The sequence below is a fragment of the Coptis chinensis genome, chromosome 5, assembly GCF_015680905.1.
Source record: "Coptis chinensis isolate HL-2020 chromosome 5, ASM1568090v1, whole genome shotgun sequence".
Classification (NCBI taxonomy): Eukaryota; Viridiplantae; Streptophyta; class Magnoliopsida; order Ranunculales; family Ranunculaceae; genus Coptis; species Coptis chinensis.
The window spans coordinates 69,364,818-69,386,794 of NC_141460.1; the positions used below are offsets into that span (position 1 = coordinate 69,364,818).

General features: G+C 36.4%; 3 protein-coding genes across 3 annotated transcripts; 1 reads left to right on the plus strand and 2 right to left on the minus strand.

Moving 5' to 3' along the window:
* Window positions 1-234: 234 nt before the first annotated feature.
* On the plus strand, window positions 235-9,765 carry LOC147498587 (uncharacterized). The gene is made up of 23 exons (XM_086560544.1): window positions 235-430; window positions 534-613; window positions 1,885-1,971; window positions 2,075-2,125; window positions 2,238-2,355; window positions 2,466-2,522; window positions 2,866-2,930; window positions 3,114-3,197; window positions 4,063-4,113; window positions 4,239-4,301; window positions 4,404-4,450; window positions 4,658-4,727; window positions 4,813-4,875; window positions 5,797-5,886; window positions 5,960-5,998; window positions 6,731-6,880; window positions 6,987-7,064; window positions 7,141-7,226; window positions 7,664-7,712; window positions 7,867-7,947; window positions 8,026-8,119; window positions 9,252-9,353; window positions 9,518-9,765. Exons 1-22 carry the CDS (start codon window positions 313-315, stop codon window positions 9,314-9,316), a joined length of 1,686 nt encoding a protein of 561 aa, XP_086416670.1. The 5' UTR covers window positions 235-312; the 3' UTR covers window positions 9,317-9,353; window positions 9,518-9,765.
* A 1,652-nt stretch (window positions 9,766-11,417) lies between these two features.
* On the minus strand, window positions 11,418-12,291 carry LOC147498588 (uncharacterized). Its single transcript, XM_086560545.1, has one exon. The coding sequence runs from the start codon at window positions 12,152-12,154 to the stop codon at window positions 11,597-11,599; it is 558 nt and encodes a 185-aa protein (XP_086416671.1). The 5' UTR covers window positions 12,155-12,291; the 3' UTR covers window positions 11,418-11,596.
* A 6,224-nt stretch (window positions 12,292-18,515) lies between these two features.
* On the minus strand, window positions 18,516-20,459 carry LOC147498589 (uncharacterized). The gene is made up of 3 exons (XM_086563278.1): window positions 19,992-20,459; window positions 19,087-19,899; window positions 18,516-18,737 (listed from the first exon to the last, which is right to left on the minus strand). The coding sequence occupies exons 1-3, from the start codon at window positions 20,457-20,459 to the stop codon at window positions 18,516-18,518; spliced, it is 1,503 nt and encodes a 500-aa protein (XP_086419404.1).
* Window positions 20,460-21,977: the final 1,518 nt, after the last annotated feature.

The following is a 21,977-nucleotide window of genomic DNA, read 5'->3' on the forward strand; positions in this document are numbered from 1 at the left end:
ATGGGGAGGCCCATATTTTGGCAAAATGGGCATCTGCGAATGCCAGACATTTGCCTCCTCCACTTCTCTTTCAGAACACAGATGTACTTCATATTTAGTTTATATAATATATATATGAAATATTATCGAAAAAAAAATAAAAAATAAAAATTAGAAAGTTAAAATTACATTGGTGGATTTTATTATATTGGACTCCAGTCTGAAGCCCAACAACAGCCCTGAAGGTCCACTTCCTTAACCTTTTTATTTCCCGCCTCAGTAATTTCACAAAGTCACAAATAGCTAAAACCTCAAAGTGAGTCATCAAAAGAAATGAAGTACGTTTTGGTGACGGGTGGAGTAGTGAGTGGACTCGGCAAAGGAGTTACAGCAAGTAGTATTGGTGTTGTTCTTAAAGCATGTGGTCTTCGTGTTACTTCCATCAAAATAGGTAACAAAGTTTTAATCTTTTCTTGATTTCAGTTCACCCCTTTTTATTTATATATATTTGTGTAAATGTTATTACTGAACGAATAAACCATGAATGCATGCAGATCCTTATTTGAACACAGATGCTGGTACAATGTCTCCTTTTGAACATGGGGAGGTTTTTGTACTCGATGACGGTGGCGAGGTTTGCTTTCGTCTTTCTTTATATATATATCTCTGTATTGAATATGAAAAAAATTAGAGTTACTGGTTAGTTGCAAAATGGTACAATATCTATATGTGATTTTGTTGTTTACTTTGTTCAATTGACTTAATAGAAAGAGATTATATGGATTAGTAATAACCAGTTGCCTCTAGAAGGTATTCGCTTCATTAGTCTAGAAGCAGTTCCATAATTCATTTCCTGGAACATCATTATGATCCCCAATTGGCTAAATGCTTACTAGATAAATTGATATTAAGTGATTGTTTTTCAGTTAGGTTGTTAGCTATAATTGTTTACAAGTTGAATGTCTATAGCTGCATATCAGTTTCATTTGTTTTCGGTGCTTAGTATCATGGAGAGTGGGATTGGTATATTAGTATGAGAGAGTGTAGTGCTGGAAACTTAAAGGGAGAGTGAGGGTACATAGGGAAGACAACTGAAGGAGAATTTCAGCGTGCTCTGGTGATCAGACTTGGGCTGTGCCTATGCATTCAGATCTGTAATTTGAGAGTTAGGTTGCATCCTATCAACTCCTGATTTTACTTTTTACCAATTACCATGGTTAAATATATTGGATACACAAGACCTTATTTGTACAATGGCTCAACTTTTATCCCACAGTAGCTTTTATCGGGTTATGTCAATTGAGGTAGAGTTTGTGATTATCGATTTTGTTTAAACTTGAGCAGGCACGTTTATTGTGTCCTCCCTCAAATTTTGTATACTTTGGTTGGTATACAAGAAATACTATTATAGAAAACTGTTCTTAGGAGCAAAATATAGGGGGATGGACTGGCGTATGAAATGGGTTTAAGTATAAATCATATTTGATCCATTTGTATCTCAGGAATACTGGAAACTTAAAAGGATCCTAGTTTTCCAGATACGTTGGTTTGGTTTGTCGAATTTGGATATGGGGCCCACTTTTGTAACTTGACCTTTATAACGCAAAATGACTTGCAGAGTCAAGCCAAAATTGGTATACCTATTGATATAAGTATATTTCTGTTCTCATGCCACTCACAAATAAAAGATTTTTTCTTGTTATCTGAAGTTTAGGGTACTAGGGGAAAGCTTCAATGATGAGCCATTAAGCTACATGTTACTGATTATAGTTGACGCTATTACACCACTACACATTGCTCTCACTGGTTGTTGGATGTTTGTCTAGTATTTGATTTGAGATTTATATAGATCTTTGCTGAACTTTTGATTTGTTTTTGATTGTACTGATTCAGTTTTCTTGAAAGGTTGATTTGGATTTGGGAAATTATGAACGCTTCTTGGACGTGAGACTTACTAGGGACAATAACATAACCACCGGGAAGATATACCAGGTGGTTAATTCTTTCAGTGTCAATATTGTTTTACTTTAGTTTAAGACAAGACCTAAAGTCTTCTCTAGATCGTCAAGATAACCTATTTATTCTTTGTCTTCAGTCCGTCCTTGATAAAGAAAGAAGGGGTGATTATCTTGGGAAAACTGTTCAGGTGCTGTTTATAAACTTGATCTTTTTATTTCTCTTTTTTGAAAGGATCACGCTAGTAAAATGGACCACAATGTTCAAGGATAATAATTTATGGCTAATCGATCTGACTCTAGGTGGTCCCACATATTACGGATGCTATTAGGAACTGGATAGAATCGGTTTCTCTTATTCCAGTTGATGGAAAAGATAACCCGGCGGATATTTGTGTGATTGAGTTGGGCGGGACGGTTGGTAAGTGTTTTATAAGAGCATGATTTTTTTTGATGTGTTGTTGTGGAAGAATGTATTGATTTTGTTTAATTTTTATCTTATATAATTATTTGAAATCTTTTTGTTACTAGGTGACATTGAATCAATGCCATTTATCGAGGCTCTGAGGCAGTTGTCATTTTCAGTTGGTAAGAACATTTACTTTTTGGCATATCACCTAGCATCCTTGCTTTTGATCTTTTTACATGTTCTCTGTATCTTGAACTCTTATGAACTGAGGTACACATTCGGGTAAAATCTGGATCACACAGTTGGTGGGTTATATCAGATACACTGGAAGACCTGATTATTTTTCTTAAAAAAATTAAAATATGTCTAGTTAACTAATTGTTAAGACTTAATTTTTCGTAAACGTAGGTGTCTGACTGCATATATTGTTGGATGACAATTGCCAAATATTTGTGTATGTTACTTTACATTTTAGACATTGCGACGTCAGTTATTCATATTGCATTTTCATTTTCCTCTCAGGACAGGATAACTTCTGCCTCATTCATGTGAGCCTCATACCAGTTCTAGGTGTTGTGGGTGAGCAAGTAATTCTCTTGTTTCTATCTTATTTCCACCCTTTGCTTTCGGTTCTCATACTGTGTGTTTTTCATGCTGAGTTAACTTGTCAAATGTGGAGTTCATTCTTTTAATTTTGATTTGTCTAATTTTTTGTTAATTTAAATTTTTGAGCTTGGTGTCTTCATTGACATAATGCTTATAATGTGTAGAAAACAAAGCCGACGCAGCATAGTGTGAGAGAACTGAGGGCCTTGGGGTTGACCCCTCATTTGTTGGCATGCCGTTCAGCTGAGGTAATCTCTGTTTTATCTAGCTTTCCGAGTTAAATTCACTTTCGTGTTTGGCAGACCGTATCACTTTAGTTTTTATCCACTAGATAGAAAACCAACTCATTTGCAGGGGGTATTTTGTGAACATTTGATGCCAAGGTGTTGGTTGGGAGTGAATAACCTGCCTCTCTTTTTTTTTTCATTGTCTTTTAGTTTCGCAAAGATTTGTCTATCTATGTTTTCCCGTTTGTTCTTGTCAAAATATTAATCTCCCAAATTTAATGTGCAAAATGCTAATATAGCTTCGGCACTAATTACAAGTCAGCTATTCAACATACGTTATCTTAGTTATGTTGCCAAAATGCCAAATACGGCTTAATAGAAGGCAACAAGTTATGGCTTATATTATCGCATATTGGATGGCTGACCGTTTGCTTCACTATCTAAAACACACTGTTTAGTTGGTTTGCTCCTATGTGTCTTTGAACCTCATCCATGAAATGTGTCCTGCTAAAGTTGTGAAAGGTCTTTGAGGATGTTAGAGGGGTTGATATTTTCCAGAGGATCAGCATCAATTTGTTTTTTCAATTTTTCTTTACCCACAACATATTGTGGTGGCAAGTTGATCTGTATGCACTATGCAGTGTATCAGGTCATCTATTATTCAACATCTGTGCTAAACCGGATTTTGCTTCAATCCGGCGTGTGTTGTGCCAATATTTTTTTAGAGGAATAGTCATATGGAGTCTGGACAACTAGTTCGTCTCTGTGTTCCACCTTATGTTTGCCATAGTTGTATAATTGCTGCATGTTAGTCAGCTCTTCTTGGTGTATTTTTCTTAGTTTGAGTGAGATACTGAGATATCTACTGCATTCTTGTCATTTTCAGCCGCTGTTGGAGACTACAAAGGAGAAACTTTCACAGTTTTGCCATGTTCCAGTGAGTAATTGATTGTATATTGCTTCATGTATTCTTCAAAAGTAATTTTTTTATTTACGTTTTTCAATGCCGTCTTTAATCTCTGCAATAATGAAAGTATGTTTCATCTTCCATTGTGTTTTTAGGTCGGTAACATTCTCAATATCCATGATGTCCCAAACATTTGGCATGTCCCTCTCTTACTTCGGGTGAGTGCACTGATGTATTTTGAGCAATATGTCTATTTTGTTTGTCTTCGACTTTCTTCTCTGTTCCTTGCCTAAGTTTCTGACCAGCAACCTTTATCTCAGAATCAAGATGCTCATATTGCGATTTTGAAACAGCTAAATTGCTTAAGGTAAGCTTTCATGTTTGTAATTATGTTCAGTTCGAAAAGTTTGATTTTTTTGAAATCGTATACCTAATAAGATTCCAATATACTGTTGCGGTCCAGTATTTCCAGACCATTATACTAAATATCAAAAACACCTTGACACTCCACTCAGATGATAGAGTTTAGGTTGATGTTACACTTGTTAACTGACTGGTCATCCTTTGGTTTCAGCACTGCCACACCTCCTCATTTGCAAGAGTGGACTGAAAGAGCAGAGACTTATGATAATCTGAAGAATTCTGTTAGTACTGTTACCATTTTGTACATTTGTTTTTGGCGTATTCCTTAAAGAAGTAGCAAATAAACAATGCCTTACCTTTGTGCAGGTTAGGATTGCATTGGTTGGGAAGTATATTGGTCTTACTGATTCCTACTTGTCCGTTGTGAAGGTAAGATGATCATAACAAAAAAATTTCTAAAAGTGGGTTTATAATTTGATCAGTCATCTATTGTGGGTTAATAAGGAGTGCCCAAAAAGGAACAAGAAAAATTGAAAAAATAAGAATAGAATGATGAATTAATGCCTGGATTCTTGTGTCCTACATATGGGGAAAAACATTTAAGATGAAAGATGAGACTATCTTGGTATTGGAAACCATTTTTAACAATTCCTTTCAAGCTTGAGAGTTGGTATAATCCAGTCCCAGCTTGATACAGGAATGATCCATTTGTTTGATAAAAGAGCCCAGTACACATGTGATGTATGTGAGGATTTGATTACAATCCCATGTTATACAAATATGCTGTGATGAGATATTAAGATCAGATGGATTTATTTATTTATTTATTTTTCAGCCAGTTGAGGAACCTACATGAAACTTGCGTGTTATGATGGATATAATTACACGTCAAATGGAGGTTTATCTGGATTGATGTATTTCCCACCGTATAAGTCACTACATCTTAATTTCAAACAGCATTGCCCTCCAGGAAGAAGCAAACCTTTTATATAATTGTAATTGTTATTTTACTTTCAGTACCCTAGTAAACATGAACTATCTCGTGTCCTTCTTAGCTTGGTCTGATCTACTCTAGATGAGACTTCAGTCTACAGTAGGCTGTGGTAGTAGGTTATGTTACTTAGAATGGACTTATGATTTGCCTACCTTTCTGTATTTTTTTTTACATTAAATGCTTTAAGTAGATTTTCTTGACAAACAGTTTATTTGTGTGTTTCCAATGCTAATGTATGAAATTCCACACCTTTCTGAGACTGGCTTCCTCATATTTGAGTTATTTCGTTGAGAATGGTTTATATACTTGAGTTATCTTTCTCTGACGGAATGGCATCATTGTGCTGCACTTGGCAGGCTCTACTGCATGCATGTATTGCACGCTCTTTGAAGCCATCAGTTGACTGGATTGCAGCCTCTGACCTGGAAGATGATAGTGCCAAATTGGTATGAGTTATTGAAGTTCTATGCCTCTGCATTCATTTCGTACTTATAATCTGAGCAAAATGTTACTATGCAGGCACCGGAAGCTCATGCTGCCGCATGGGAGACGTTAAGGGTAAGCCCTTGACTTTGTATTATTCTTGTGTCAATCTACATTTTTTCCTTGCACAACTTTGACACTTCTATACCAGTAATCAGTCACCGTCCTAACTTGGTAAGTGCCAGTTGGGCCAAGAGGCTGTTGCATAGATACTGGACATGAGGATGACTTTGAGGTTTGTCATTGTGTCCCATTATGCAATTGACTAATTGCAAAAACCAGTAAAAGGTTAGACCATATAACTAGAATAAACCCACTTAGAGTAGGAGAGTGTACAGATGCACTCCATTTCATGGTGGATCATGGTGCACATGCGACCATGAGTTTTGGAGTTAATCATATATCATAAATTTCTATTTGCAGTTGGTAGCTGAAGTTACCTGCCAAAAGTTGTACATTTGACCATTGTACCTCTTCATGTAGCATGTTCTGGTCTTACAAAACTCCACCACATTACAGTTCCCTGCTATAACCCCCCATATTGGATATAATGGAACTGTTCCGGGTTTTATACATTCAACTTTTAAAAATTCTACACTGGCATGTTGAAATATACATCAGTTGATATTTTTCATTTAAAATTTTTTTAATTTTCCCAACAGGTTGAAATATACATTGTATAAAATCTCTCTACCTTGGCACTCCTTTTTGTTGTTGTTGTTGGGTTTTTGTTTGTCTGTCCTGTTTTTGTTTTTTGTTTTTTGTTATTTGTTGCTATATTGGTTTTTGATATGGTTATATCTGCAGAATGCAGCCTGTGTCTTGGTCCCTGGAGGATTTGGAGATCGTGGCGTGGAAGGAATGATATTGGCTGCAAATTATGCCAGAGACAATCATGTTCCCTATCTTGGAATTTGCTTGGGGATGCAGATTTCCGTGATTGAGTTTGCTAGATCTGTATGCAGCCTGCCTTTGTCATTATTTTTTTAATTCAGAACTTTCACACTGGTGTGGTGTTGTAATATCTGTTGTCTTCTCCGTGCTTGGTTCTGGAATCTATCAGGTTTTGGGTCTGGAAAAAGCAAACAGTGAAGAGTTCAATGCTGAAACACCTGATCCTGTTATAGTTTTCATGCCAGAGGTATGCTGTTTCTTTCCCACACGAGGAGGTTTAACGTTTGTCCGGTTATTTTTTAATATTTTCAGTTGACTTGTAGGGCTCAAGGACGCATATGGGAAGTACAATGAGGCTAGGATCCCGAAGAACGCACTTTCAGACTCCTGATTGCATCACATCAAAGCTGTATGTGTCTGATCCTCTGATCTATTTTTCATAAGTTATAACGGCATCTTAGCTTAATATAGTGTCTGGTAGAACGTTAGACCACCGACCGCTCACCAGTGTCATACTTACCGTTTGAAGCTTGTTATGATGGCACAATTATTTGACCTTCCAAACTCCTCTCATTGTCTTGGGAAAATATGGTGCATTGCATATAACATGAAATGGTTAGGGTGATTTAGTTGTTGCAATGTTGGGCATATTAATACTTGTTTCACGCTGGTGGCTACAAGGCCTCCTTGAATGGATGTCGCTTGTTTTTCTTGGTTGTACATAACCCTATGAGTATCAGGTGTTTAACTATCTGTTCTTAGTTGATATAGTTTGATGTGTGAACTATTAGCGTCAAGTTGTCACTTCTTGTGCTATGCCTTATTAAGTTAAGGTTGAATGTTTAGGTACCATAGTTCCTCTTATGTGGATGAGCGACATCGCCATCGGTATGAGGTAATCTTTTTCAACTTTATTGATTGACCAAGTTTCTCACAACCTTCTTTATTATAAGAAAATAAAATAAATGTATATTAGTAATCACACATGTTTATATGTTATCTATTCTCTGAATTTTAGTTTCATTTTAATGACAAAAATCTATATGTAGGTGAATCCGGAGGTCATTGGCAGGCTAGAAGAAGGTGGCTTAAAATTTGTAGGAAAAGACGAAAGTGGAAACAGAATGGAGGTATACATGGCTCGTGTAATAGGTTTTTTTTATATGTGCCAACGACATGTATATGTGAGTTTTGTTATTCCTCTGCAGATTTTGGAGCTTTCAGGCCATCCATTTTATGTGGGAGTTCAGTTTCACCCAGAGTTTAAATCACGTCCTGGCCAACCTACTGCTCTATTTCTAGGTAATTTGTGGAGAAACTACACCGTATGTAGAATCCTATTGCGTCTTTATTTATAAGCGTTATTGTTTGTTTCCAATTAAGATATGGTAAATGCACTAGGATAAATAGTCTTTTTGTAATTTGTGTTTTAGAAATTCTACTATCAGTGCTAGGAGAATTGGCGTTTCATTAACATGACCATGGTGGCAGTTAATGGGCCAGAGTTTTAGTTTGGACAAGTTTAGCCCCAATTTTAATATATCAGCCAATGTAAACTTGAACATATGTGAGATTGGTTTACTGGTTCTTTCATTGTAAGCCGTATCTGAGCCTGAACCAGACTGGATTCATGACTCCTAAACCGTTGAACATTTTTTAGGTTCTTATATTTGTGAGTAGAATTTCCTAAACTTGATTTTGATCTGGTTGGAATTCAGGTTGATGCATGCCAATGAAAAAAGAAATAAAAAACTAAAGGGTAATTTGCATTAAAAAGAAAAAGAAAAATATATTGTTACAAGTAGTGGAACTGAAATTCAGGCATTCAGCAATAAGAGTGGCGAAGCCAACCTCCTTTACACAAATAATTAATGATTTTGTAATAGGTCATGTCCGGATTTTCTGCCCTTGTAAGGAAAGGGGGTTCTGTGACTCTACCATTGTTTTGTGCCCTTTAATAGGCCAGCTTCCTTGTTTGCGCATTGATCAGCTCCGAAGTTGGATTCACGCCAAGTGTTGGTAATGTGTATCCAGTCTTTTTTTTATATGATTTTTGGCCAATTTCCCGCCATGCCCTTTCACATTCAATCAACTTCAGTACCAAAGCTATCTCCCTCTTCCTATGGTTCTCTGACTCTCTTGGCTTTCCATCTTCTTCAGTAGTCCCCACCAACCACTGTATTCCGGGAACCCTAGTATCATCCAGTGAGCATGTTAGGTACTTGGCTCTGGCCAACCCTCTCTTCCCGTCACCTTTTCTTTTTTGCTGTTTGCTTCATTTAGGTTATGAGGAACAAGCAATCTGGGAATTTTATGTAGAAAGTGTGCTATATATTTTGTAGTTAGGAAAGCACTATTATGTAAAAAAAAGACAGTTAGAACAGCAAAGTTATATGTTCAATATTTTATTCTCAACTCTCGTTTGCCATTGTAGGTTTGATATTAGCGGCAACGGGGCAATTACAAGCTTATATCAACAATCATCAGAATGGAAGTTAGTATCTGATCCAGAGATTTTACGTCTGTTCTTTACGAGGTAAGCCAATTTGAATTCAGATATCACGGGTAACATCTAATTGAGTCATGATTAGGATATTGCTTAATTGGTGACTTGGTGTTCATCTTATATTATGTATCTGAAATATCTATTTTGGTTATTGTCTTAGAATCCTCACTTACACTACATATATTTGCTTGTAGAGAAACACAAGATGTATAGTGGTGGACATGCATAATGAGATTCTTGGCCCTAATGGATGATCTTATAAGTTGGTGTGCACTAGCATTCTGGAAAATTACAATCTTTCTTGGATCGGCATTTGAACTCCAAAGCCGTGTAATGACAGTATGAGGTACAAATTGATAGGCCATTGCAAATAGTATTTAGCTTGCATCTGTTTGATTGGAAATGAGTCACATTGGTTTCCTAATCACTGCTTTTTAATTTATGAACAGTCTGAGGTAGAAATTAGATAGGCAATTGCAAATACTATTTAGCTTGCATCTTTTTGATTGGAAAAGAGCTCCAAAGCACGGCCATGTCTAAAATTCCACTGTGTCCGTGTCCGCATCAGACGTGGCTTGGACACGTGTCCGACGCGGCACGTGTATCCCCCATGTGCTAGGGTAGTTTGGACACGGCCTAGACGCAATTTGGACACAGTTTGGACGCGTGTTGGATATGATTTGGACTCCGACATGACTTGTATAGTTATGTGAGATGTCTTTATGTCTCCTTTTGTTGTAACTATGTTTATAAATCTTGAATTGATATGATGATTTAAAATCTAATATTACATCAACAAAAATATATATTAAAATATCATTTAATATCCGTGTCCTTGCCGTGTCCGCGTCCTACTAATTTAGGATATGATTGTGACACCGCGTCCTACTAATTTAGGATATGATCGTGACACCGCGTCCGTGTCCACGTCCGTGTGTCAGTGTCCATGTTTCATAGGAAATGAGTCATATTGGTTTCCTCATTACTGCTTTTAATTTATGAACAGAAATACTAGAAGTATTGGAACTGAAAAATGATCTACTGATCGTTATATTGTATGTGTTCAACTAGGAGTTATTATGTTGAATATGCATTTTGAAATCAATACCAGTATAACGCGTATAATAGTGGCAATCTAACTTCTGAAAAGTAGGATTCTTGTATTTGGTTCCGAAGATGTTTAATACGGAAGTGGCAGTTACTAGCATCTTTCCAGCTTGCTCTGCAACATGTAAAGATGGTTTTAGACCCTCTAGCAAATAGCAATTGTCATTTTGGATCCTTATAAACCAGGATGAGTTCGATGAATCAACAATACTATCAGGTTGACCTTTAGAGGCTTCCTTAAATTTTGACGAACACATTGATATCACTGGTGAAGATTGACCCGTACTCGGAAATTTTGGTAGTGAAACTCTTAACCATAAAAAATGATACACGTCTCCAGTTTAACGCGTATTTAATAACGCAAACTAGGTGATAGAGATCATGGATTTATGTATTGGATGTCAATTGTAGAGTTTGATTTTAATATTAGGCAATCCAACGAAGCAACAAAGAATGTTCTGTCAAATTATCAACGTATTATTTATTGGATTTGAACTCGTACAGCTCATTTCTCATAGAAATACTGCACAGAAATATGATTTTGGTTAGTTTCCTTTTCTATGTATACTGTAACCAACTAACCACTCACCACCCTCCTGCAACGTACGTCTCTCTTCATTAATTGCCTCTATTATGTTTCTTTTTGTTAATTGGCCTCATGATTTTGTTCGTGGGACAAATTACAGAACAAGTTTAACACTGCATTTCTTAAAACATCAGCCACTTAATTTACATTTCTTCCGCTACCCTATGTGGTATGGACAGAATATGTATCATTTCGCTTGGACAGAAAATAACCCCACACCGAAACCATGAACCAGAATATTTATCATCATTAGCATGGGCAAAATCCAAGTGTTCCCTTAATTTGGAACAAATCCATGAGCTGTGATTTTTTGTTCTGTACTAAATCGTGTTTGAATTAATAGAGATGGGAAGTTACTGTCGAATTAGAGAACTATATAGCTAATAGGAAAAATAACTCAATGAACCTAAAAAGCTGTATTTATTGGAAAAGCGTGTGAAAACTCAATGGAGGCTTCAATACAGAAAGCCTCAGGTATCTACAACAATGCCGCAGTCCTATATCCTAAAAGAATTACTATAAAGAAACTAATACCACAAGGTATATTATATTTGTGTATACTAAAGAAGTAATATTGCGATCAATTTGTTCCTCTATCTAGCATCTCATCATACTGTAAATATGAAATCTGTCTTTGCATCTTCATTTGTCTATAGAAGTTTGCTATAAACTCATCGGCTTTAAGATCGATTGCTTCATCTTCCACAGCTACAATTTCACCATGTATCCTCTCATCTTCATCAAAGCCACAACCATAGTTTTCTTCTATCAAATAACTCTTTCTAACTTCTTGGTGATATACACTGTCTCCATCATCTCCATTGAAATCATAGTCAAAATCTACTTGTGGTTTGATACATGGGAAACTAGGCATGTGAAATCTCAATGAAGCTGGCCGGTGCATTTTGAAGTTGAACAACGGTGTCTCGTCGAATGAGAATTCTTTCTCTCTATAATGAATGGAATCACGATGCTTAAGGCGAAGACTCTTAACATAGTTTGGTAGAAGCCGGAGTTCCACCATTAATCCTCGTCGCAATGCACCACCTTTTCTAGCCCATAACAAGGCTATTCGAAGAAGGTTCCATGCTCGGCGAGTTAAAATGGTCTTCTTCCTCCCCATATTCAAATTTTGCATCAATATCAGGTGCAAGCAATATCAGTATGTACTAAGTACTGGTAAGCTCTAGCTAGTAGTTGGAATGCTGAGAGGTTGAATATTTGAGTGATAATAATGATTTTGGAAGGTTGTTAAGTAGAGAAGTTTGAGTGAGTTTGTTTGATGGTAAGGAGAAGTAATGCTATATTTATATGGTGTGTGGAACTGTGGACTATGATACGCGGTTTTCAGAATATGCGAGGAAAACATGTGGGGCTAAATGGTATTCTTAATTTTAGGTTTATGGACGGTGGAAAACTCGTAAGAGACACGGTTTGTCAGCGTACTCCAACTGGCCGTTTTGCTGCCAACCATGCCCCTTAGTTTTAGTTCCGGATTTCATTTGTGGGTTGCTATAAGCAAAATGCATGTATTTCTGAGCACATGGTTTCTGAGTTTTAGGTATATGCAGCAAATTACAAATTCTTTCTTAAATTACTCAAAAATCTGAAGGAATGGAGTACTCATGCATTGTGTTAACCAAAAAATGAAGTAGTTATTCATATATTTTCATGCATCTATGAAATGTATAGTCATCTAAGTTGTTATAAAACGTTTTATTTTTAAGATAATATTGCTAAAGATTGTATTATTTTTTATCTTAAAAAAATTTAATGGAGCCAAGACTATATATTGAGAAGTTATGAAATAGATTTAAGGGTGAACTAGTGTTACCCTCCTACTAGATGAGCCAATTAAGATTTCCCCCCACTAGATGGGAAATTAGGGTCTCTTTCCTAAATACACACAAAAAAAATTCGGTCAACTCACTTTGATTTTTTTTTTGTGTGTATTTAGGGGGGAGACCCTAATTTCCCATCTAGTGGGGAGGAAATCTTAATTGGCTCATCTAGTAGAGGGTAATACTAGTTAACCCTACTTTAAACCTTTTTCTATATATGAAATATTGTAGAGCCTGACATATATATTTCGCATACTGTACTGAATTACTGATCATATACTCATATAGTGGTACTATAATTATTCCAAGACTAAACAATATAAGAAGCCCGGCCTTAATAAACCATATAGGTATCTTAGACAATGGGGTCATTTTAGTCACAAGATATGGACACGCATTGAAAATGGACCTGCCCTAGACATTAGTTGAGTTTAGACACAAAGTGTATTGGTTGGAATTGGTTGGATGTTGCAATCGTCGTTTCTATTTCAGATATAAAAAAAGCACGTAAAGCAGCAAGACTTTTTGTAGTCATTTGCAACTTTACAAGTAAAAGTTTGTTTTCTATTTGAATCCTAAGCTTAGCACTGAAGCAAACATGAGAGAGAGAGAGCCGTTATAACTTATTATAAGTAACCAGCAAATGAGAGCTGTTGTACAAAAGGAGATGTACTTTTGCTTATCGATCAAGCTTTTTCTCCTCTATATACCTACTTTTATAGTAATGTTGAACGAGTCCCTTACATTTTCCTTACCACATGGCGAAATGTGAACCCCCAAATATTAGGTCTCGGCAACATTAATAATTATTAGTGGGGAGTGTAATTATTTGTACCTTTACCCATTGCATTTTATAATTTAACAATCTGTAATTATATTAGTATCTAGTGTAAAAAACTTACAGAGTTAATAAAATACAGTCAGTAAAAAAAGTGACAGCGCAACTTTTACCAAGGAATCCAATTTTAATAGGCCAGTTCCACTTTGAACAGAATTTTATGTGGACACAGGATTGTATGTTAACAAATGTGCTTATATGTGAATACCAGTCATGTAGACAGCTTTAGCAAAAAAAAAAAAAAAAAAAGTCATGTAGACAGACACGTGCAATAATATAATTGAACTAGCCACTGTGCAGTGGTACCTACGTGGGCTCTATTGAGTTTTTTTTATTAAATTATAAATATTAAATTACTATTTTATTTCTCAAAAAAAAAAAAACTGTAAATTATCAAATTACCCCTAAGACGTATACCAAAACACTGTTGCTCAACCCCACATTTTTCTATAGATTAAAGATAAAGCCAAGGTACTTTGTGATGTACGGACGGATTCACCATTCTGCCAACTGTGACCTATGAATTTATGATATGGACCCAAATAACAACTTGTGAATTGTTCATGCCAGAGGCATTGAGGGAGAGAGCTTTCAAAGTTACCAAACTTACCTCATATAATGACGCCAAGAAGTTATACATAGCACGAAGAGGGACGTGCGCTCTACAATTCAATGAATCTCCTAAACAAGATCCTAAGAAAAAAAAAATATATATGTTATGAGATCCTTGAATATAATTTCAACCCAACTGATTCCTCTTCTTCTCATTCTAGAAAATAAAAATTAATAAATGATAATGCTTTTCGGATGGCTATATCTATGAATTTCATTGAGAAAAAAAAAAAAGAAAAATACTCTTCTTGGCTGTTTGAGCCTGAAATAGTGGTTTCTTTAATTTTCTTAATTTAATTTTTGATATTTTAATATCGTTTCTATTAGGCAATTTGGCATTCAAGCTAGCAAAGATCGAGCCACAGGCCACAGCTCAAACCTCTAAGACCTAGGCTAATCATTTCAAGGCTAATCATTTCAAGGTGGAAAATAAATGGCTGCCAATTTCAATTTCAACGGTTGGTCGTTTGGACTTTGGACAGAATCACTCTCGTCAAATACATCAAATTTACGGCAGTTGCGTCATTATCATGTATGACAATTTTCACATACAATGAAGTACATCAAACGTCCGAATTGAAGTCATAGAAAAATAACTTTTAGTGAAATTATTTTTGGGTTTTTAGACTTGCCCCCCATTTCAAAGATGAATTAGACTTGCCCCCCCAAATTTAGGGAAATTAGACTTGCCCTCCCAAACTCAGACTCCATTTAAGTCAATGCAGTTTGACCGTTATCTCCTTGTGAAATGTCCAAACTACCCTTTCGAATATAAAATTACCTAAATAGCCCTTGACTTCACAAGACCGAGTTTTATTTTGAAAAATAAAAGGACACGTGTAAACATCTTGTTCACTTTTTCACCCTAAATTTTGAACCCTAAAATTTACGCTCTCATCTTCAATTACTAAAATGTCTTCTGCTTCTTGTTCATCCCAAAGAACTTGTTATCATGGAGATCCTGTATCTGTTAAAAGGTCCAATACATACACGAACCCAGGTCGATTGTTCTATGGATGCAGACATTACAACAAGAACAACCCAGAATTGTCTTGCCACTTTTTCGACTGGGTTGATAAAAATCCAAATCGTCAACAGAACAAAGAAGAAACATTGGAGGCAAGAGTTGAAGCTTTAAAAGCAAAAAATCGTAAACTGAAGATGGTGAATCATCAATTGGAGTTGGAGGTGAAGAAAATCAAAGTCAAATGGTTGTTGGTTGTTTGCATTATGGTTATCTTATGGTTATTTTACTTTTGAAATTAGGGTTTATGGTTATCTTAGAATGGAGGTGTTTATCTAGTTATAGGTTTATATTGGGGAGGCAAGTCTAAATTAAAAATAATATTCTTGGGGTTGTTTCTCTAACTATATGTTTAGATTGGGAATGCATGTACTTCAACATATCAGTGATGTCGTAGTTGTACTTCAACATACTTGTTAGTTATTAGGGTTAGTTATTATAGCTGTCTAGTTAGTTGTACTTCAGGTGTAATTCCTCTAGTTGTAGTTAGAACTATTTCTTAGACTAGAACTTTGAGTTACTAGAACTATTTCTTTACTAAAAATAGCAACTAAAACTTTGATTTATAACTATTTCTTAGACTTTCATTGACTTTTGACTTGGGAATTAATATGTTATAAAGTTATGAAGTTACTTTTTCATTAATGGGATGGAGTTATGAAGTTACTTTTAGGTAAGAATGAATGTTGTTAGTAGATTAAGGTAAAGATTGGAGACCGTGTTGTATTGTTTTCTATTATTCTATAAAAATCTTTCTAACAGGTTCCAAAAAGAGTAAAGACTTCTATAAAAGCTACTCGTGGTGGTTTTCGCCATTTTCAAAAGTGGTCTGACAAAAAGTGTAGAAATGGTGAAGGCCAAGTTATGCTCGATGGAGGTGGATCATGACAATATAAAGGAATCTTGTGCTGCTGTCATAACTATGTTGAAAGCAAGGGTGAATAGTAGGGTTTTCATGGAGGTGGTGTTGAAAAATGATAAGTTGAGGATGACTTCATGCCGTAAGTGTAGGGAACTTTGTTTCGTAGAGATGGAACGTGGAGATGGAAGTGGAAATCATGAGCATCTGGAAACAGATTGGCCACCACCAGGTTATGAGCATGTGGAGAGATCAGCTCGAGGGAAAAATGTACTTGTAGCTCTAGCTCGAGGTCCAGCTTTCTAGAGGCAGATGCTCCACCACCAGGTTTTGAACATCTGGTCAGATCACCTTGAGGGAAAAAATGCACTTGTAGCTCCAGCTCAAGAGGCAGATGCTCTACCACCAGGTTTTGAATATCTGGTCAAATTAGCTCAAGGGAGAAATGTATCTGCAGTTTCAGCTCCAGCTCGTGGATTTGGTAGGAGATCTACAAGGGTCTTTCCACTTACAGCTCAACCACCACAAGCAGCACCTCAACAAAGGCAGCAACTTAAGGAAGTGGTTCAAGCACTTGCTGCTGCTGGTGTGCCCTTGCCGAAGCTTAAGAAGTGATGAAGTGATGTTGTAATGTTGTTAAGAAGTTAGGGAGTAATGTTTTGTTTTGATGTTGTTAAGAACAGATGAAGTGATGTTGTAATGTTTTATTTTGATGTTGTAATGTTTTGTTTTGATGTTGTAATGTTGTGTTTTGTGTTTTGAGCACTCTGTAAAATGGAAATGGAAATGGAAATGTTGTTAAAGTTCTGTGTGAACTTGATTTTGTGTTTTGAAATGTTGTCTGTCTGTTTCTTCTTTGCCATTTTGTCTGTTTGGGTACCTTGAGTTGTCTATTTGGGTACCCTGTCTGTTTGACTTTCTTAGGGTACCCACTTTCTTATAACACATTTTTATTAGTATACATAATGTTGGTTATCATGCTTGCGTGCCAAGTCTGAAAGTGGATGTTTATAGGGTACCCATGTTTATATTGTTATCAGTTATCACTACTATTATGGTGATAAGGCTTATTGGTTAAACCAGAGAAACACAGGTACAATAAAAAACCAATCCTCAAACCAGAGAAACACAGGTACAATCAAACATAAATTTTCAAACACAGATATCCTTGATTTACAATCTTGAATAGCCATAGCCATAATAGTTGTGTTTTCATGTGCTCATTATGAACAAACAATCAACAATATAACCTTAACCATTTCTCGATGAGAGTTACTAACAAAAAAAAAAAAACTGAGTATAACCTTAACCAAATGTCCGACATGAGTTATTAACAAAAACAATTCACTCCATTCCTATACGCACCCACATCACTTGGGTCCGACAACTTGAAACTTCTTCCTTGATGTTGGCAAGGGGTCGGGGAGCAAGAGGAGGCGATTTTCTTAGTTGCTTTGAATGGTGCATCCCCCACTCGCCCCCGTGGCACCCAAGGCCGAGATGCCGGGTCCTCACCGCATAAATGGAGTTGATCCCGGTCTATGTGGCCTTGGCCTTTTGGTTGCTATTGGTGCCCTGACAGTTCCCCCAGCAGTAAATGTTAGCTCAGCTGCTTCAAGCACACTAGTGGATGACTTGCCTGGTTGCTTAGACAAGAAATCACCAAATGTGTGCCTTTGTTCCGTGTGCGATAACGTAACATAACATAATTTTAAGCTAATCAACTAGGGTCTAACATAGGAGCATATTGTAACTTAAAACAATTACAAAATATACCTTAAAAACTTGAGCTTGAGCAGTTTTGATCTTCTTACTCTTGGTGGTCCAAAAGTCGTCGAGTTAGCGGCCGAAATTAACTTGAGGAGTTTCGATGAAGCCCGAGATGCTTGCAAACTTGATTTTGGAGCCGCTTCAATAGTTGACTTTGTTGCGACTTTGCTTTGGATGCTTCCGGTTGAGTCGGTCCTTCGAGAAGTTGATTCTACATACTTCTTCTTACATACCCTCTGTGTTGCTTTTGGTGATTTTGATTGAGTGGATTCTAGAGCTTCCTCAGGAATAGGAGCTGATACTTGTGATGCTTGAGTGGATTTTTTTAGCTTCATCTGGAATAGGAGCTGAAGCTTGTGATGCTTGAGTTTTCTCTTGAGATTTTTTGCCATGCTTATCTTTCTTTGCAGTAGGAAGACATTTACAAGTCTTGGTATTGTGTCCTGGGTGATTGCACTTAGAACAAACCCTCTTTGTTACTTTTGATGATGATGCTTGAGTAGGAGATGATGCTTGTGATGCTTCAGTGGATTCTAGAGCTTCATCCGAACAGAGTCAAGCTTGAGTTTCCTCTTGAGATTTTTTGCCATGCTTTTCTTTCTTTGCAGTAGGTAGACCTTTACAAGTCTTGGCATTGTGTCCTGGTTGTTTGCATTTAGAACAAAGTCTGATTTGTTTGTTGGGATTAACTTCTTCATCTGCTCCTCTAGTCCTTGCCTTTTTGGGCCTCCCAATGTCTCTGACATATGGAGGTGGCATGATTTGTCTTTCAAGATCCTACATACATAATATATGTTAGTCCTTTTGAGATTAGGAAACTACACAATCATTAATTACGGATAGACTACAACTTACACAATTCATAGGCCATTCAGACATATCAGGCATTGGCATGATGTGTCCCACGTAAGCAAGCTTGTAGGTTGACACCCAATAATAGCTACTACAATATTCTTTCCAATACACTCTCCTTGGATACAACACTGCCACTGCATGTACACAAACTATATTAGATAACTGCCACCTCATACAACTACACTCATGGTCAACTAAGTTCACACAAAATCTAGTTCCATTTTCAGTTTTAACACTTATCACCACCTCATTGCTTGATTCCACATGATACCAATGGACTTTTTTTTATCAGTTCTTTGATTCTCTTTTCCACTTGTGGAACTAGACTATCCTCATCCCATTCCTTGGCCTTTTCTCTCCTCTTGTACAGAAAAAACATTAACAATGTATGATACTTATCAACAAAAGGAACTATTGGCTTATCCCTCAGTTCCAATATCCAATTGTTAAAAGACTCAGAGAAGTTGTTGCTAATATGATCACACTTTGTAGTAAGATCAAAGTGTGACCTAGCCCAACATTCCACATCTTCTTGTAGCAACCATGCCTTGGCTTCCGTACATTCTCTTCCTAGCTTCTCCATTAACTTTTCAAACTCTAGCTTCTTATAACACTTAGCTGCACCCCAAACTATAGTCTCTAAGTATTTGGCTTTAAAGTACTTTTTGAAATTCTTGAACATATGCCTAAAGCAAAACCTATGGGGATTCCTAGGAAATTCATGTGCCAAAGCCTCAACCAATCCTTTATGTCTATCTGAAATGAATGTCACAGGTTCCATATGTTCATCTATTCCATACTTCTTCATTATATTCAAAAACCCAATCCAACTATCTTTATTCTCAGACCTAGTTATATAAATGGCCACATGAAACAAGCCATTGTTTCCATCCAAGGCCACCATGCTTAAGCATTGCCCTCCATACTTCCCCTTCATAAAACATCCATCTAGTCCTATGATAGGCCTACAACCATTCAAGAAACCATGCAAAGAAGCAAGAAAACAAACACACATATCCTCAAATGTCAAAGTACCATCAGTTCTAGAATAACATGCTCTGGATCCTGGATTACTTTTCAAAATCTGTATCAAGTAAACATTTGAAATAGTTCAAACACCATTATGATAAACAACCAAATTATTTACAAATATATATAAGGGTATAAATAACATACCGGATCACATAGCACAGGTAACATGTTATAACTTGCTCCATAGTCACCATGAATATCTTGCAAACATTTCAACCTTGCATGCCAAGCAGTCCAATAGCTAATACTAACATGGAAATCTCCTCTCATGACTTCAGCCATGATAAATCTTGGAGACATGGTCTTGTAATGTACCTTCATTTGTGCTGCAATCTTTCTTGCAACCCAATTTGCATCAGCCATCCCATTCTTCAGTTCTGGATCAGCAGAACATATATGTTCATTTACAAATGTACTTAATCTCATTGTGAAGGCATCAGGCCTCAGTCTCCAATAAGCAGCCCAAGGACAGTCTTTACCCTTGTAGCTACCCTTACATTTAGCTCTAATCCTGTACCTTTCATTAACAGTCCTCATATCAACTTCAAATCTATTCTTTATGTAATAATTTGAAATTTCATGCCTTAGAGTTTCAATGTCAGGCCACTCCATGCCAACTTTTCATTCATCAGAACATGTTGGCATAACTATCTCTCCTTCATCCACATACACATTGGAGGTTTCATATACAAAATTGTAAAACTCATCACTCCTTGGTTGCTGCCACTCTATTTCTTCATCTGATGAGTTTATACTATGGTATCTCTCACCAGGGTCAAGCTGATCAATCTGAGGTTGTCTAGGTGGGTTTTTAAACCCAACCTCAACATCAATCTCTACTGGATCATTTGTTGCAGGTCCTGGTACATCCACATACTCTGGCAGCTCAGTATCTATTTCTTCATCAGAAAACTTACTAAGTTCAACCCAGAAGCTATCTTCCCCATCAACTAGTACGCCTTTACTATACCCTTCATATGTGTTGTACTTTTCTTCTTTCCCTTTGCTTCTCCCTTGTCCTTACCACTCTTCTTATTTTGCTTACTACCAAATCCCTTGTCATTAAAACTCTTCTTCTTCTTTTGCATGGAATTCCCCTTGTCATTTGCATTCAAAGCCCTCTTCTTAATCAATTTTTTAAAATCCATTAGTGTACACATTGTTTCATCATATTCTTGAGATGGTGGAACAACACTTTCATCCATATTATTCTCCACAAATACATGACAATACCCTTCATCATCAACAACTAACAAATCAAACATTCCTAAAAGACCACTATCACTGTTTACATACACTTGCTTACCACTAACAATATAGAACAACTTAATGTTTATATAATCCAACTTTGACATGTGACTAGGTAGACTAACATCTGCAGCAAAGTCTATCATATTCAACTCATCACTATCAACATCAAGCATTTCCTTAACTGGATATTTTGATCTCAGAATCCAAATGTGACAATTCCTCTCCATTTCTTCTTTTTGAAAAATCGACCCAAAGATAATGTATCTTCAAATTTTTCCTATCACCCATTTCTGTAATACAAACATAAATGTTAACCCCACTTCCATTCATAAAAAACCAAAATTATATCTTGGGTTGAATCGAAATTGTCAAAATTATATACAAATTTAGACTGCATGCATAAAATTGTACAAATTTAAACTGCATGCATAAAATTGTTATCTTTCTCGATTTCCCAGGTACCAAATCAACATATTCCACCAAAAATACTTAAAACAACTTTAAAACGTAACATAATTACCTCCGCAAATTGCAAGTAAAATTTGTCCTTGCTTCTCCTCTTCAAGTTGCAAATGATTGACAGGTTGAAAATGATAACAAATAGCACTTGCTATGAAGACTAACACTAAAACAACATGAATTTATCAAACACGACCTAACACCATGACTCAACACAGACAATGAAAGCTAGAGTACATTTTCCCGCCTTAAAAATGAGAGAGCGCTAATTTTAGGGATGGAATATGGACTGTTGATCTGAGTGAACAAGATGTTTACACGTGTCCTTTTATTTTTCAAAATAAAACTCGGTCTTGTGAAGTCAAGGGATATTTAGGTAATTTTATATTCGAAAGGGTAGTTTGGACATTTCACAAGGAG

Coding starts and splice junctions, on each gene's coding strand:
- LOC147498588 (XM_086560545.1), bottom strand. CDS start 12,154: ATGCAAAATTTGAATATGGGGAGGAAGAAGACCATTTTAACTCGCCGA.
- LOC147498589 (XM_086563278.1), bottom strand. CDS start 20,459: ATGGAGTGGCCTGACATTGAAACTCTAAGGCATGAAATTTCAAATTAT. Junction 19,900..19,991: donor TACCTGTGCTATGTGATCCG/GTATGTTATTTA, acceptor TACTTGATACAG/ATTTTGAAAAGTAATCCAGG. Junction 18,738..19,086: donor TGATAAAAAAAAGTCCATTG/GTATCATGTGGA, acceptor TTATGTATGTAG/GATCTTGAAAGACAAATCAT.
- LOC147498587 (XM_086560544.1), top strand. CDS start 313: ATGAAGTACGTTTTGGTGACGGGTGGAGTAGTGAGTGGACTCGGCAAA. Junction 2,523..2,865: donor GCAGTTGTCATTTTCAGTTG/GTAAGAACATTT, acceptor TTTTCCTCTCAG/GACAGGATAACTTCTGCCTC. Junction 4,451..4,657: donor AAACAGCTAAATTGCTTAAG/GTAAGCTTTCAT, acceptor CTTTGGTTTCAG/CACTGCCACACCTCCTCATT.